The sequence below is a fragment of the Dendropsophus ebraccatus genome, chromosome 15, assembly GCF_027789765.1.
Source record: "Dendropsophus ebraccatus isolate aDenEbr1 chromosome 15, aDenEbr1.pat, whole genome shotgun sequence".
Lineage (NCBI taxonomy): Eukaryota > Metazoa > Chordata > Amphibia > Anura > Hylidae > Dendropsophus > Dendropsophus ebraccatus.
In genome coordinates this window covers 72,967,099-72,982,944 of record NC_091468.1, presented here as the reverse complement: position 1 = coordinate 72,982,944, position 15,846 = coordinate 72,967,099, and the positions used below count along the sequence as shown (strand labels likewise).

Below are 15,846 nucleotides of genomic sequence, written 5' to 3'. Positions count from 1 at the left end.
AGGGAGATGGGAGGGGAGGAGGAGGAGGGAGATGGGAGGGGAGTGCCTGGGAACACACACAGCAGAAGGGAAGAGATGGCTAAAAAAACACTCAAGAGAAATCTGCAGAAAATACAAGATAAATAATGGCTAGATATAGTGATAGAGTGCTGCTCATCCACTCATCCTTTGGGACACATATAACAATGCAACGTCCTGGAATAGTGTGTAACCATAATTCCCATTCACCTGCCTCACTGCTGTGTGAGTAGAATGGTATAAAAATAATCACTATAGAAAGAGAGCAATGTAAGATAATGACCCCGCCAATTCTAAGAGGTCGGAGTTACTAAGGATCACAAGTCTAAGGCATGAGGGGATCCAGCTCTATAACACACACTCAGGTCTACAAGCTCTGAATTCCGAGGATGGTATATATCCATATGTATGACTATATAACGTGTACAGGTCAAAACATTTCTACTACTAGCACTTTATTATATCTACTCAGCATTATTATTCTCATTCTAGATTCCAGATGATCATTAAAGTGACCCTGCCCCCCCCCCCTCCTTTGTGCATTCTGACATCTCTACACAGGTGTTAAGGGTAAATTTAGCGTTTTTCATACCTTATTTTATATCATACGTCATGGTGCTTGTTCAAGTAAAAAGTGTCCTTTTATCAACTGCAGATTGTATTAAGTGGGCGTGGCCTTCCGGCAGTAGCGCCACTTAGTCCCGCCCACGATGCCCCAGTTGGCCCCGCCCCTTGACACCCATTGGTTGGCGGACGTAAAGGGGGTAGGGTCTAGACCTTTCGGACAGCCTGTTCCAATGGCCGGCGAGGGGGCGGGGCTGTCATTGTGGGTGGGGCTAAGTGGCGCTAATGCCCTGCCCACTTAACACAATCTGCAGTTGATAAAAGGACACTTTTTACTTGAACAAGCACCATGACGTATGATATAAAATAGGATATAAAAACCGCTAAATTTACCCTTTACACCTGTGTAGAGATGTCAGAATGCACCAGGGGGGGACAGTGTCACTTTAAAGCAAATGGACCATCAACAATCTTGAAATATTTTTCTTACAGCACCTGCTCCGCATCAGTGCCCAGAGGGGCGGCCATGAGGGCCCAGAGGGGCGGCCATGAGGGCCCAGAGGGGCGGCCATGAGGGCCCAGAGGGGCGGCCATGAGAGCCCAGAGGGGCGGCCATGAGGGCCCAGAGGGGCGGCCATGAGAGCCCAGAGGGGCGGCCATGAGGGCCCAGAGGGGCGGCCATGAGAGCCCAGAGGGGTGGCCATGAGAGCCCAGAGGGGCGGCCATGAGAGCCCTGAGGCCGTGATTAGTTAGGGGAGAGATGCTGCCCACATGCCTCGCTAGCACTGATTTCCATACAGCGCGGGAAGAAATATAATATAATATAGAAGGAGACAACAGGAAAGAAGCAGCTAAAAGGTCAGAGAACATTGCAGCATGCTTTATAACAACATTATTACAGCTCGGCGATTAGACCTGTAGCACACAGGCACTGGTTAGTGGCTGCTTCACCTACATTATCCTATGTATAAAGATGGCGGCACGGTAGCAATGAGGCACTTTTGGCCCTCTGCCTTTTGTCTCCCACCCTGTCCTTATAGACTGTAAGCTCTTGTGATCAGGGCCCTCACTCCTCATATATGGCTTGATAATTACATCTGGATCTGTATGTTTTTTCAGATTTTTGTCTAACCCTAACCCCAGAATTGTAATGCTGCTGAATATGTTGGTGCTATAAAAATAAAAATTATTACTACTGTTATGTGACCAGACGTAGTCCCCTGTGAGTCACTAGATGTGATGGTGACGGCTTCTGATTGGGTGGAGAGGTCCCACAAGCCTTTAGCTGCACCCCTAATCTCTGGAGATCACTGTTGTATGTTTCCCCCCCCCCAAAAAAAAAAAAAAAAAAAAAATGGGTAAAATCTTTTTCTATTAAGTCATCTGGTTTCAGAAAGTTAGAGCAGCAGCAAATCCCCATAGAAAACCTCTTCTGCTCTGGACAGTTCCTGACATGGACAGAGGTGGCAGCAGAGAGGATTGGAGAGGATACACAAATTCCTGCAGGACATACAGCAGCTGATAAGTACTGGAAGACTGGCGATTTTTATAAAAAGATTTTTATATAATTACAAATCTATATAACTTTCTGAAACCAGTTGATTTAACAGAAAATGATTTTTGCCTTAATATCCGTTTAATTCCCCTTCTGCTTTGCCTCTGATCTTCCACCGTTCATCTCTCAACGATTACGGCCTAAAAAATGAATAAAAAAACCCACTATACTTTGAGCGCATCTATCATCCGTCTCTGCACTGATCTGCGGGTCTCTAAGCATGTGTCTCCGCAATCAATAAAGAGAGATATGGATTCTGCATCCTTCCTTATGGTCGTCCCTTCTGAATATCTGAAAGGGAAAGTATTTCATTGGTTTTAACGGTACAAATTCCCGACTGTCATGGCGGCAGTCGATACCAGGAACGGTGCTCGGCTGCTTACATATAGTTAGCTGTACTTCTGGCCAAGGTTGGTGCACGTTTATCTGATTTCCTCCTACAGCCAATGCTGTGGAGGTGACCTGAGGACTCGCTGTGCTGTCACTATACCGCGCCTGTCTGCCTGCGCACGCTTCAAAGCCTTACAATGTGCAATCAGGCATTTTCACTGGAAAAAAAAATAGACCAGCAAAAACATTGTGAGTTTTCTAATGTCTGCACTGTCTGAGCTTCTCAAGCAGCAAATGAGTCTAAGTCAAGCAAAGTGGAAGAAAAAACGAGCATCCATGTATCCAGATAAGATGAGCTTAATGGATGGACTTAGCGTGATGAGCGGGGGAGGCTGGGTGTGCTGGAAATGAAGACGCTTATAAAGTAACATGTGGAACAGCTACAAAAACGGTGGCATTTATTACAGGTACATTAAAGCTTAAAGGAGGACTCCTGAAAGGAATATATAAAAAGATACAGTGCTTACACAAAGTTATATCACTCTGTAATGGAACGCCATAAAAATAAATCTATACTTTTTAGTTTAATAACCACTTCCGTGAATTGGCAGCAGTAAGGGGAGAGCCCTATCCTGCTACCAATTTGTGTCCTTTATGCTCTATGGAGGGGGGAGGGGCAAAGGGGGATGAGGAAGCACAGAGAGGAGAAAAGGCAGCCCTGCACAGCACAACACCCTGCAATCTTCTCTCACCAAGCTCCCAGATAAGCACTCACAGCTGGACAGCTGCTCGTCTCCTCTTCCTGCTCACTCATTCCCCTCGGCCACTCCCCCCCCCCCCCCATAGGTCAAAATGGACTCAACAAACCTTTACTTTGCTCCTCTGTAATGTAGACGACCTGGCCTGATGTTGAGAAGGCTTTTTTTGCCCAGTAAAACCTGTTACAGGGTTTCTTAATATCACTTAATTTCTGCAAAATTCTTTTAAATGACAGTTATACAGTGGTACCTTGGTTTAACAGTAACTTGGACTAAGAGCGCTATGCAACAAGGGATCACAGTTTTTCAGAAGAGTAACTTGGTGTAAGAGCATTGCTTTGGGGTAAGAAGGTGGGAGGGGCATTGTCTGAATAGCGGGGTCTACAGCTCGGGCTTACATCAGGGGACAGGACTGTGGGGGTAATCTCTCCATAGCTGTAACCCCTCTCTCCCCGGACAGAGAGCGCTGCATGTATGTGCCCACATCTGTCCTGCTCATTCCTTCCTGCTCCCTGCAGTCTCTGTCAGTCCTTGTGTTTCCCATCCTCTCCATTACTGGACAGGAACTTATATCACATTTTCAGCTGCTGTGTTATCAGGGTTATACAGTTACTATACATTATATACCACATGCTGCTATACTGTACAGTAACTTATATATCACATATCCAGCTGCTGTGTTATCAGGGTTATACAGTTACTATACATTATATACCACATGCTGATTGCTATACTGTACAGTAACATATATCACATATCCAGCTGCTGCTGTGGTATCAGGGTTATACAGTTACTATACATTATATACCACATGCTGCTATACTGTACAGTAACTTATATATCACATATCCAGCTGCTGTGTTATCAGGGTTATACAGTTACTATACATTATATACCACATGCTGATTGCTATACTGTACAGTAACTTATATATCACATATCCAGCTGCTGCAGTGTTATCAGGGTTATACAGTTACTATACATTATATACCACATGCTGCTATACTGTACAGTAACTTATATATCACATATCCAGCTGCTGTGTTATCAGGGTTATACAGTTACTATACATTATACACCACATGCTGCTATACTGTACAGTAACTTATATATCACATATCCAGCATCTGTGTTATCAGGGTTATACAGTTACTATACATTATACACCACATGCTGCTATACTGTACAGTTACTTATATATCACATATCCAGCTGCTGCTGTGTTATCAGGGTTATACAGTTACTATACATTATATACCCCATGCTGATTGCTATACTGTACAGTAACTTATATATCACATATCCAGCTGCTGTGTTATTAGGGTTATACAGTTACTATACATTATATACCACATGCTGCTATACTGTACAGTAACGTATATATCACATATCCAGCTGCTGTGTTATCAGGGTTATGCAGTTACTATACATTATATACCACATGCTGCTATACTGTACAGTAACTTATATATCACATATCCAGCTGCTGTGTTATCAGGGTTATACAGTTACTATATATTATATACCACATGCTGCTATACTGTACAGTAACTTATATATCACATATCCAGCTGCTATGTTATCAGGGTTATACAGTTACTATACATTATATACCACATGCTGATTGCTATACTGTACAGTAACTTATATATCACATATCCAGCTGCAGTGTTATCAGGGTTATACAGTTACTATACATTATATACCACATGCTGCTATACTGTACAGTAACTTATATATCACATATCCAGCTGCTGTGTTATCAGGGTTGGGGTGTAGAACCAACTGTCTGCAGATCAGTGATTTCTTATGAGAAGATGTGCTTTTGTTTAATAGTGGATTTAAATTACAAGGTCCTGTGACAAATTATGCTCATAATCCACTGTACTTTCAATAAACCAAAAAGTATAAATTTGCTTTGTTTTAATGATCTAATTACAAAGTAATATAAGTAGTAAATCAGTGTATTAAAAAAATTGTAAAGAATTAGTCTCCAGAGCTCCCCCTTAAAGTTAAAGGATAGTCAAACGCCACTTACCAACATGTGGCATGGAGTCTGAAGTTGTAGTTACACAGCCCAATTTTGGCAAGAGGTTATAACTTATATCCATACACATTGGAAAACCAAGCTGGCCTTGACCACGCAAACCATATTATTTCACCAATTGTGCCCGCCAGAAGATGTTAGTGAGGCGTGCTCACCGCCGCCACTCCAGTGCATATTTTACAATTGGCCATCTCCAACACCCCCTGGTGTTCCGATGATAGCATCTCAATTAAAGGTCTTCTTTGGGCTAGATCGCATTGACACGGAGACAAGAGTGCTAAAGTTCTTCCAGAAACTAAGGACACCCTATGTTCTGCAGGCTATAGCAGACATAATGCAACCTTTTCATCTAACGGAGCGGTACTGTAAGGCTGCATTCACACGTTCAGTGTTTTTCCTGGTCCGTGATTGTGATCCGTTAGCTAGCTCCGTGATCTGTGGAAAACCATCCGTTTTGTCATCCATTTTGCATCCCTGTCAGTTTTTTTCACAGATCTGTTTTAAAGCATTTTAAATTACATTGGTAACATTGGTAAGAACCCAATCCGTTCCGAGTTATGACATGTCCTATTTTTAAATGGAAACGGGGGGTGACAGGTTCCCTTTAAACGAAACGGATTAGAGATCTGTAAAAACACTGAACATGTGAATAGCCCTGTAATGGCCCAGAAAGGTGTTTGTTGTCAGGCGTCTGGAGATGTATTGTTGCTATTGGCAACCTTAGACAGTCTGTATTAGGGCCTATGTATTTGCTGCTTTTCCTTAGCTCTTTTGTAGTAGTATTGTTTTCTGCTATGTATTTATTTAATATGTTGTTGTGTATTAATCACTAATAATACAAGTGTTGAGCTTGATCAGTGCTCCTCCCCTGTAACCTATCACACTCTAGTGATTGGCCAGGGGAAAGCTAGCTCCGCCCCACTAGCTATGAAGTCCCTGGAACAGGTCTGTCTCTTTGAAATCCTATTTATCCACCAAGTCTAAGCTATAGTAACTAAGGTAACCCTCTCCCTGAAGCAAAGGACTCTGATCAAGCCAACAGTTTGCCGTCATCAGATGCCCCTCTATGGATTGTATATAGTTATCCTTCAAGTAAAGTCTTGATATACTTTCACCGCTATTGTGTGAAGACTTTTATTAAAAATTATATGTCCCTGTCTGTATGCTGAAGAAGACAAGGGCCCCAGCACCCTCGGACCCCACCGTGACAGGAAGGTTTTAGAAGGTGAGCCCTAAGGTTGCACTACACCACCCAGCAACACAACCCCTCAGCATATCACACCACATACCACCAAAGGGACATTATAGCCCAATACAAAGCAATGGGCTATAAATTTGTCCCTGTGCACGGACAACTTCACAAAACGTGTGAATGCGAATTCCCTGGGAGCTCTCAAACGCCCATAATGGGGTCTCAGTTACTTGAAGATGATGGCTGTTTCAGGTAGAAGTTATTGGTAACGATTCACGACCACTTCATCTTCAGCATGCATGTACCTGTACATTCTATTTCCAGCTATGTCTCAAAAATTTATACATGATTTGTTTTGCCTGGAAAATGCTAATAAAATATGTTTTAAAAAAAAAAATAGTAAATCACATGACCTAGCATGAAATGGCTCAAAATGTATAGATGCAAAGAGTTAGCATTACGGGGGGATTTATCATTGAGCACCCCAGGCGTAAAAAGGGGCAGTTGTCCCTTTTCCATGGCGTACGGCTGCCATATCCCCCGTTGGTCTGATGGGTTGGTGCGCAGGGGAAGAGGGCGCAGCGAGGCAGGGAGGAGTTGTAAACCAGGCAAAAATCTACTCCAGCTTCAGAGGCGGCTGTACTAGAGGCGTGCTCTTCTTAATAAATCCCGCCGGAGAAAAAAAGGGGGGGGGGGGCAATACTTTAGACTGGCTTGATAAATGTCCCCCTATATGTCTATAATAAATTTAAAGGCTTCTCCAGACGAAAGTTACTAATCTCAAGTGGGCAGGGGTTGGGGGAAATATAATAAATTATACTTACCCATTCCTCTGAAGCACCACCAGCATCCTGACAGCCTCCAGTCTCCCTATATTACCTGTCATGACACGCTACCTGTGGGCAGGAAACACCCGCTCAGCCGAGTCGTGACTTTGAAGGAGCAGAAGCGTTGGGGACACTGCGGTGGCATGGGCACCATCTCCGTGTGGCTAAAAATGTTGGCCACGGTTTATAGACTTCTTGGAAGCCTTACTATTCTAAGCCTTGTACTTTAGGATTAATAGCCCTTTAACAAAGGATCTAGCATCCAAAAAGATGGCTGACTGAGAGAAGAAATTATGATGATTGCAATCTTTAATTCAAAGGATCAAAGCTGGACAATGAAAATGTAGAACAGGAAAAAAATGCCTTACAGGGTTTCTCACACTAATTATATTTATCACTGACTCCCAATGTGTGGGCAGCAAAATGTGATCATAAGCCAAATGGGCTCCCAGCCCATTCACAGCAGTACACTATCCGAGACATAGATAGAATAATAGATCAATCCACAGCGCTTAGTAGTGATGTACAGTGTACAAGCAAACTGAGGAATATGTGAGAAGAGCAGAACAAAGGGAAGCAAACTAGATTACAAGCCACCTAAAAATAATTACACAACACAAAGCTAGATTCTTAAATATTAACAATTTTTATTGGCATGATTAAAAACCACATAAAAAAAGTTTTTTGTGCAAAAAGGGATCCAGTAATTAAAGACAGCCAAAAAACCAAGATTGTAGAAAGTCACATGGTCATACCAACGTATATTATGTAAGCGTCCAAATCATTATATATGGTCATGCAGTGTATCCACATGGCCTCCTAGATAACCTGCATCTAACTATACTCAAACAATGCGGTATCCAAAGATTCATAAAGAACGCTTACCCATCGTGGTATCTGGCGTCCACTACTACAAGCCACCTGACTATAAAGTTATTCAAGGTGAAGCTTGAACTGAATGGAAGTTATGGAGTTACCGTGCATCCTGGCGGCATAACTTATTTTCCAATACTGGATCGAGCCATACGCTTCCCTACATCTCCCTCCTCTCTAGGACAATGGGATAGGGAGATAAGTGGAACTACTAGTGGAAGCTGGGGAGAAATGCAGTGTTTGGTCTCTAAATGTTCTGAAGGTTCAGCTGGATCCGATGGTGCGAGAACCATCTCCTTCTGACCCCGTGTGGAAAAGTTAGGACCCCTCTTAGGATTGTATGGGTTTTGCTTTCAGTCCAGGAGGGAGGAACTTGGGACAACCTGACAGGGTGAGAGGGGGGTGTCTGGCCTGGGGTTTAAGTGTTGGGGTTTGGCAGAGAGCGGGTTCTTCTTCCAAGGGAGGTTATGTTGAATAGTTCTGAAATCTGCTCAGCAACACACGCCTCACATGTGTTTGCTTTGCAACCAAAAGTCACAGTGTAACAGTAATTGACTATTGCTAAAACTGTTTGTATCACTGCCTGTATTTGCTTCTGATCCATATATATATATATATATATATATATATATATATATATATATATATATATATATATATTGTTTAACGTGTATATAGTGTAGTTTTGTGCGTCCTTTATGCAATATTCCATTTATTCCTGGATCGTCCTTTTACCTCTATGCAGGCCAATCCAAATGTAACGTACAGTATGGAGGCTTTGCCTAGGATTTCAGACCATTTATTTTTTGCTTAGACTATAGGACATGGAGCTGAAACCATCAGTAACTTGTCCCATGGTAGAAGACAATTCCCTCCAGTATAACATGTATTGTCCGTAATAGAATATCAATAACATGCTGGATTCTACAGCTCTTACCGCCATTTGCTTTTGCCTCATATTGACGATTCTGTGGGGAGGGTTGAAAGCCCCGGAGAACGTCTATTTCCAGATCGGTTTCCATTCAAGTTGAACAGTAAAGAACACCACAGGTGAGAAGACAGCAGGTGTGGGGAATAGGCAAGTGATAACGGTCTGTATGAGGATTCACAGACACCTGCAAGACATACAAAGAAGAACAATCAATCACTGGACAGAACATAGCAGAATCCCACAGAGGGACTGACCGCATGCTGCGAGCTCACAGATCACAGTTTAACACAAGGGCATGTATGAGGCCGAGAACAATCATAGACAAGATTTTAAAGGGGTAGTACCCCCTAATTTTTTTTTATATTTTAATGGTGCGTTCACACCTACAGGATCTGCAGCTGATTTTCTGCAGCAGATTTCATTTAAATAACTGAACACAGCATCAAATCTGCTGCAGGTGTGAACGCACCCTAAATCAATTGGTACCAGAGATTTGTAATTTACTTCAATTAAAAAAATCTTCAGTCTTTAAGTACTTATCAGCTGCTGTATGTCCTGCAGGAAGTGGTGTATTCTCTCCAGTCTCCCAGTACTTATCAGCTGCTGCATGTCCTGCAGGAAGTGGTGTATTCTCTCCAGTCTGACACAGTGCTCTCTGCTGCCACCTCTGTTCATGTCAGGAACTGTCCAGAGCAGCAGCAAATCCCCATAGAAAACCTCTGCTGCTCTGGACAGTTCCTGACATGGACAGAGGTGGCAGCAGAGAGCACTGTGTCAGACTGGAGAGAATACACCACTTCCTGCAGGACATGCAGCAGCTGATAAGTACTTGAAGACTGGAGAGAATACACCACTTCCTGCAGGACATACAGCAGCTGATAAGTACTTGAAGACTGCAGATTTTTAAATAGAAGTAAATTACAAATCTCTGGCACCAGTTTATTTGAAAGGAAAAACGTTTTGAAAAACAGTTCCTGACATGGACAGAGGTGGCAGCAGAGAGCACTGTGTCAGACTGGAGAGAATACACCACTTCCTGCAGGACATACAGCAGCTGGTAAGTACTGGAAGACCGGAGATTTTTTTTATCAAAGTAAATTACAAATGTCGGGCACCAGATTTTTGGGTGAACAACTGCTTTAAAGAGAATGGGGGAGATTTATCAAACATGGTGTAACCAAAGAGTCTGTGAGAAATGAAAGGTGGAATCTGATTGGTTGCCGGGGGCAACTGGGCCAGATTCACTTCACACCATGTTTGATAAATCGTCCCCAATGTGTGACAACTCCTGTAAATACTTGTATCCCCCATATAATAGCAAATCTGGAGGAACAATATAAAAAAATTATAGTGGAATCTGTCAGCTCTAGAACATGCTCCAGTCCCAGTGTCAGGTAGGCATTCCTGAGCGGCGGTGTTCTGCGGACCTCGGAGCTCCAGCATCATGATTAAAGTGACTCTGTACCCACAATCTGACCCCCCAAACCACTTGTACCCTCGGATAGCTGCTTTTAATCCGAGATCTGTCCTGGGCTCCGTTTGGCAGGTGATGCACCCCCTCTCCATCCCTCTCCATCATTAGGAATGCCCCTAGAACATTTTCTCCTGTCTGAACATTGCACAGGTGCCTTAACGATCCAGCCCATGTGCCGTGTTCTCACAGGTGAGGAATAGGAGAAATCTGCCAGAGGCATTCCTAATGATGAGGAGGGACGAAGAGGGTGTGCCAGCCTAATGCATACACAATCTAGGCCACGCCAGTATGACACAGGGCTGCCAGTTTAAAAGTTGTTTTTTAGGACAATAACTGCATCACCTGCCGAACGGACCCCAGGACAGAGCATGGATTAAAAGCCGCTATCCGAAGGTACAAGGGAGGGGAGGGGAGGGGAGGGGGGTTCAGATTGTGGGTACAGAGTTGCTTTAAATGTGATGTCAGGAGCTCTGAAACTGTTTTAAAGTTAGTGTGAGTGTTCTGCACAGCCACACCGCTGTAAGTACACTGGCGCAAACTTTAAACAGGTTCAGAGCTGCCAACTAGGGATGGTCCGAACCGAGTTCAGTTCGGGTTCGTACGAACCCGAACCCTCGGTAATGATTCCCGCTGTCTGCCTGCTCCGCGGAGCGGGCGGATCCAGAGGGAGGACCGCCTGGAAAACTGGGATACAGCCGTAGCCATAGGCTGTCTGCCTGCTCCGTGCAGCGGGTGGATACAGCGGGAATCTGCTGCAGAGCGTTCAGGTTCATACGAACCCGAACCTCAGCAGGTTCGGACCATCCTTACTGCCAACATCCTAATTCACCATGATGCTGGGAGCTCTGTCGGTGCATGATCAGTTGTCTATGGACATGGAAATCCCCCCTAAAAATGTCAGCGACCCCGACAGATCCACTAGTCTTTCCCTCACCTGTAGATAATGGACTGTTTTCTAATGGAAGCGAGTACCGACCTGTTAGCTCAGCGCTCGCCTCTCCTTCATTCCCTGCTCGCTGCCTGTGCTATTACACGCACAGACAGTGAGTGGACAGGAGCGGCTGCCCAAAGGATCCTTAGATCGTTCGGGCTGCCCACTGAAGTCAGTGGTGGTCTGCTGCCACTGCTCATATTACATGGACGGTCGCTGTCAATCACGATCTTACAGTATAGTGAAAGACCACGATCAGCCGATCATCAAGCAGCTTATCAGCCACCCACCTTAACTCTGCTCCTCTCTCTGCCCCTTCACCCCCATGCAGAGAGAAAATGGATCCAATCCTGGGAACTGGGAGAAGTTTGAAGAGTGAGCACTTATACACCGATGTCACAGAGAATGGAATAACATAGGACACATGAGGAGGTCACAGAGAATGGAATAACATAGGACACATGAGGAGGTCACAGAGAATGGAATAACATAGGACACATGATGATGTCACAGAGAATGGAATAACATAGGACACATGATGATGTCACAGAGAATAGAATAACATAGGACACATGATGAGGTCACAGAGAATGGAATAAGAGGATACATGATGATGTCACAGAGAATGGAATAAGAGGACACATGATGATGTCACAGAGAATGGAATAACATAGGACACATGATGATGTCACAGAGAATGGAATAAGAGGATACATGATGATGTCACAGAGAATGGAATAAGAGGATACATGATGATGTCACAGAGAATGGAATAACATAGGACACATGATGATGTCACAGACAATGGAATAACATAGGATACATGATGATGTCACAGAGAATGGAATAACATAGGATACATGATGATGTCACAGAGAATGGAATAAGAGGATACATGATGATGTCACAGACAATGGAATAACATAGGATACATGATGATGTCACAGAGAATGGAATAAGAGGATACATGATGATGTCACAGACAATGGAATAACATAGGACACATGATGATGTCACAGACAATGGAATAACATAGGACACATGATGATGTCACTGTGATGTCACAGGATACAATTACACCATCTATATGGGGGTACATGACTCCTAGATAATATACTGGGGACTGTGACGTCACCATCAGATGACACAACACTCTGCTACTGCTGTGCCACCCAGAGAGGATACAGACCATAGGAGGAACACACTATGCTGCTATATAGCATATCCTATAGACTAGCATGGCTACGTACTGAGGTAAAGCTCCACTGGTGTATATAACATGCTGAGCTGCAGGCATTAGAATTATACACAGGAAGGATGGAGAGGGACTGTATCGCGATAGGGTGAGGGTGTCAGGACAGCTGCCAGTCTATCGGCATCACGTGAGGGGCCGCTCTCTCACCTGCACATGTGCTGCTTCCCCGCTTCAGTGCGCGGCCATGACACTTCCGCGGAGCACGCTGGGAACGGTCACGTGAGTACACAGGGGATGCGCGCGCACTCACGTGTCACGCCTCACAGCGCAGTGTACGGTCGTTATGGTGACGGTGTGAGCGGCCTTACCGAGAGCCTAGTGGTCCGGTGCACCGCCACGAGGGATGGAGCACTGTACACCGCGTCCTGCCAGCTCTGTGTGTTGTGAGGCATTAGAGACCCAGAAGGGCCTGGAAGGTTCTGGTGCCCTGAGCAGGAAAGGCAAATGGCGCCAAAAAACGTACAAATCTCCAAGACAACACAGCGGCTTTCCTGTATGTGATGTAACTTAACCCCTTAAGGACCGGGGCAATTTTGATTTTTGCGTTTTCGTTTTTTCCTCCTTGTGTATATACGGCCATACATAGCACTTGCATTTATCCACCTAGAGACCCACATCAGCCCTTATCCTTATTTTTTGCGCCACTAATTGTACTTTGCAATGACGGCTGAATTTTTGCATAAAGTCACTGCGAAACCAGGAAAAAATTCAATGTGTGGTGAAATTGAAAAAAAAAAAAACATATTTTGTGTATTTAGTGGATATGTGTTTTTACGCCATTCGCCCTGGGGTAAAACTGACTTGTTATATATGTTCCACAAGTTGTTACGATTAAAACGATATATAACATGTATAACTTATATTGTATCTGATGGCCGGTAAAAAATTCAAACCATTGTTTACAAATATACGTTCCTTACAATCGCTCCGTTCCCAGGCTTATAACGCTTTTATCCTTTGGTCTATGGGGCTGTGCGAGGTGTCATTTTTTGCGCCATGATGTTTACTTTCTATCGGTACCTTGATTGCCCATATACGTCTTTTTGATCGCTTTTTATTAACATTTTTCTGGATTTGATGCGACCAAAAATGCGCAATTTTGCACTTTGGGATTTTTTGGCGCTTACGCCGTTCACCGTGCGAGATCAGGAATGTGATTAATTAATAGTTCTAGCGATTACGCACGCGGCGATAGCAAACATGTTTGTTTATTTATTTATTTACTTTTATTAATAACCTGGGAAAAAGGGGGGTGATTCAGACTCTTATTAGGGGAGGGGGCTTTTTATTAATAACACTTTTTTTTTTTAACTTTTACACTTATACTACTAGAAGCCCCCCTGGGGTTAGGGTTATTCCCCCCCTGGGGTTAGGGTTATTCCCTTTAAGTATGTTAAGGGACTAAATAAGGTTCAGGAGGGAAGTGTTTTTAGTAAAAAACTGAGCTCAAGAACAAGAGGACACAGTGAGAGGTTAGTTGGGGAAAGATCAGAAGCAATGTAAGAAAATATTATTTTACTGAAAGAGTAGTAGATACCTGGAACAAACTTCCAGCAGAGGTGGTTGGTAAATCTACAATAACAGAATTTAAACACGCCTGGGATAGACATACATCTATCCTAAGATAATAAGGAAGAAAATACTAAAAGGGCGGACTAGATGGACCCAGTGGTCTTTTTCTGCCGACAATCTTCTATGTTTCTATGTTTCCCCCCTGGGGTTAGGGTTATTTCCCCCCCCCCTGGGGTTAGGGTTATTTCCCCCCCCCCCCCCGGGGTTAGGGTTATTTCCCCCCCCCCCCTGGGGTTAGGGTTATTTCCCCCCCCCCCCTGGGGTTAGGGTTATTTCCCCCCCCCCCCCCCCCTGGGGTTAGGGTTATTTCCCCCCCCCCCCCCTGGGGTTAGGCTTATTTCCCCCCCCCCCCCCCTGGGTTTAGGGTTATATCCCCCCCCCCCCCCTGGGGTTAGGGTTATTCCCCCCCCCCCCCCCCCTGGGTTTAGGGTTATATCCCCCCCCCCCCTGGGGTTAGGGTTACTCCCCCCCCCCCCCCCCTGGGTTTAGGGTTATTCCCCCCCCCCCCCCCCTGGGGTTAGGGTTAGCGTTATTTCCCCCCCCCCCCCCCCTGGGGTTCTTCTAGTATGAGTGCACTGACCTCTCATAGAGATCTCTGCAGCATAGATATGCTGCACAGATCCATGAGATAGGCACTCGTTTACTTCCAGCTGCTGCAGCCGGAAGTAAACGAGTGCCGAGCCGGGGACGGCTTCAGCAACTGAGATCGCTCCTCCGGGACAACATCCCGGAGGAGCAATCTCCCCACTAGACACCAGGGATGACGCTGCAAACGGTAATCAGATGCAGCTGTCAATTTTGACAGCTGCATCCGATTACTGTATTAGCGGGCACGGCGATCGGACCGTGCCCGCTAATACCTGCGGTCCCGGGCTACAAGCATCACCCGGGACCGCTGCGGTTCAGAGCGCGGCCCCGCTCTGAACGTCCTTAATGACCGCAGGGCGTAAATATAAGCCCACGGTCGTTAAGGGGTTAAAGGGGCTATCTGCACATACTAGAAAGTGTGAAGAAAGAGAACATTAGAGATAAACGAGCAGACCACCATGTTTGGCTATTCAATCAAATATCGAACCCCATTAAAACCTATGGGGAAAAAATTCAACCACTTGGAGGTCACAATGTCCATAATGACACCTCAGGAAATGATGCCAGCGCCTCTGGACGCAGCTGGGACAGCAGGGGAAGCATGCCAGGGTGCAACTAACAAGACCAAGTCACAGTATTACACCACCATCACAGCCTGTCTACAATACACTCCAAAAAACAATATAACCTCTATCTAAAGTGGAAGAAATAAATGGAAACCTTATTTCTTCTACCTTACCATGGACTAAAGGCCAAATTTAGAGCAAAAAAAAATATTTTCATGCATCCCTTTAAGTCACGTTGCCTACGACAACTGCAGATGGCATAGGCAAGGAGCAAATCAAACAGAACCCACCCTCATAGTGTGTGTGATGTGGTCAGACACGTCCTCTTTAAAGTTGACTTCCGACAAAGTGAGTGATCCGACCTT

General features: G+C 44.7%; 1 protein-coding gene across 5 annotated transcripts in view; it reads right to left on the bottom strand.

Moving 5' to 3' along the window:
* TTC27 (tetratricopeptide repeat domain 27) overlaps positions 1-13,091 on the bottom strand; it is a 238,890-nt gene extending 225,799 nt beyond the window's left edge. Inside the window, exons 1-2 of one of the 5 annotated variants that reach the window (XM_069954653.1) lie at positions 12,903-13,091; positions 9,102-9,279 (exon numbers count right to left, since the gene is read on the bottom strand). In XM_069954653.1, coding sequence (XP_069810754.1) covers positions 9,102-9,186 — 85 coding nt within the window. In that variant the 5' untranslated portion in view covers positions 9,187-9,279; positions 12,903-13,091. Of the gene's footprint in view, positions 1-9,101; positions 9,280-11,790; positions 11,842-12,750; positions 12,773-12,902 lie in introns of those variants that run through there. The other 4 variants (XM_069954649.1, XM_069954652.1, XM_069954651.1 and 1 more) reach the window with 4 other exon arrangements.
* Between the last annotated feature and the right edge of the window lie 2,755 nt (positions 13,092-15,846).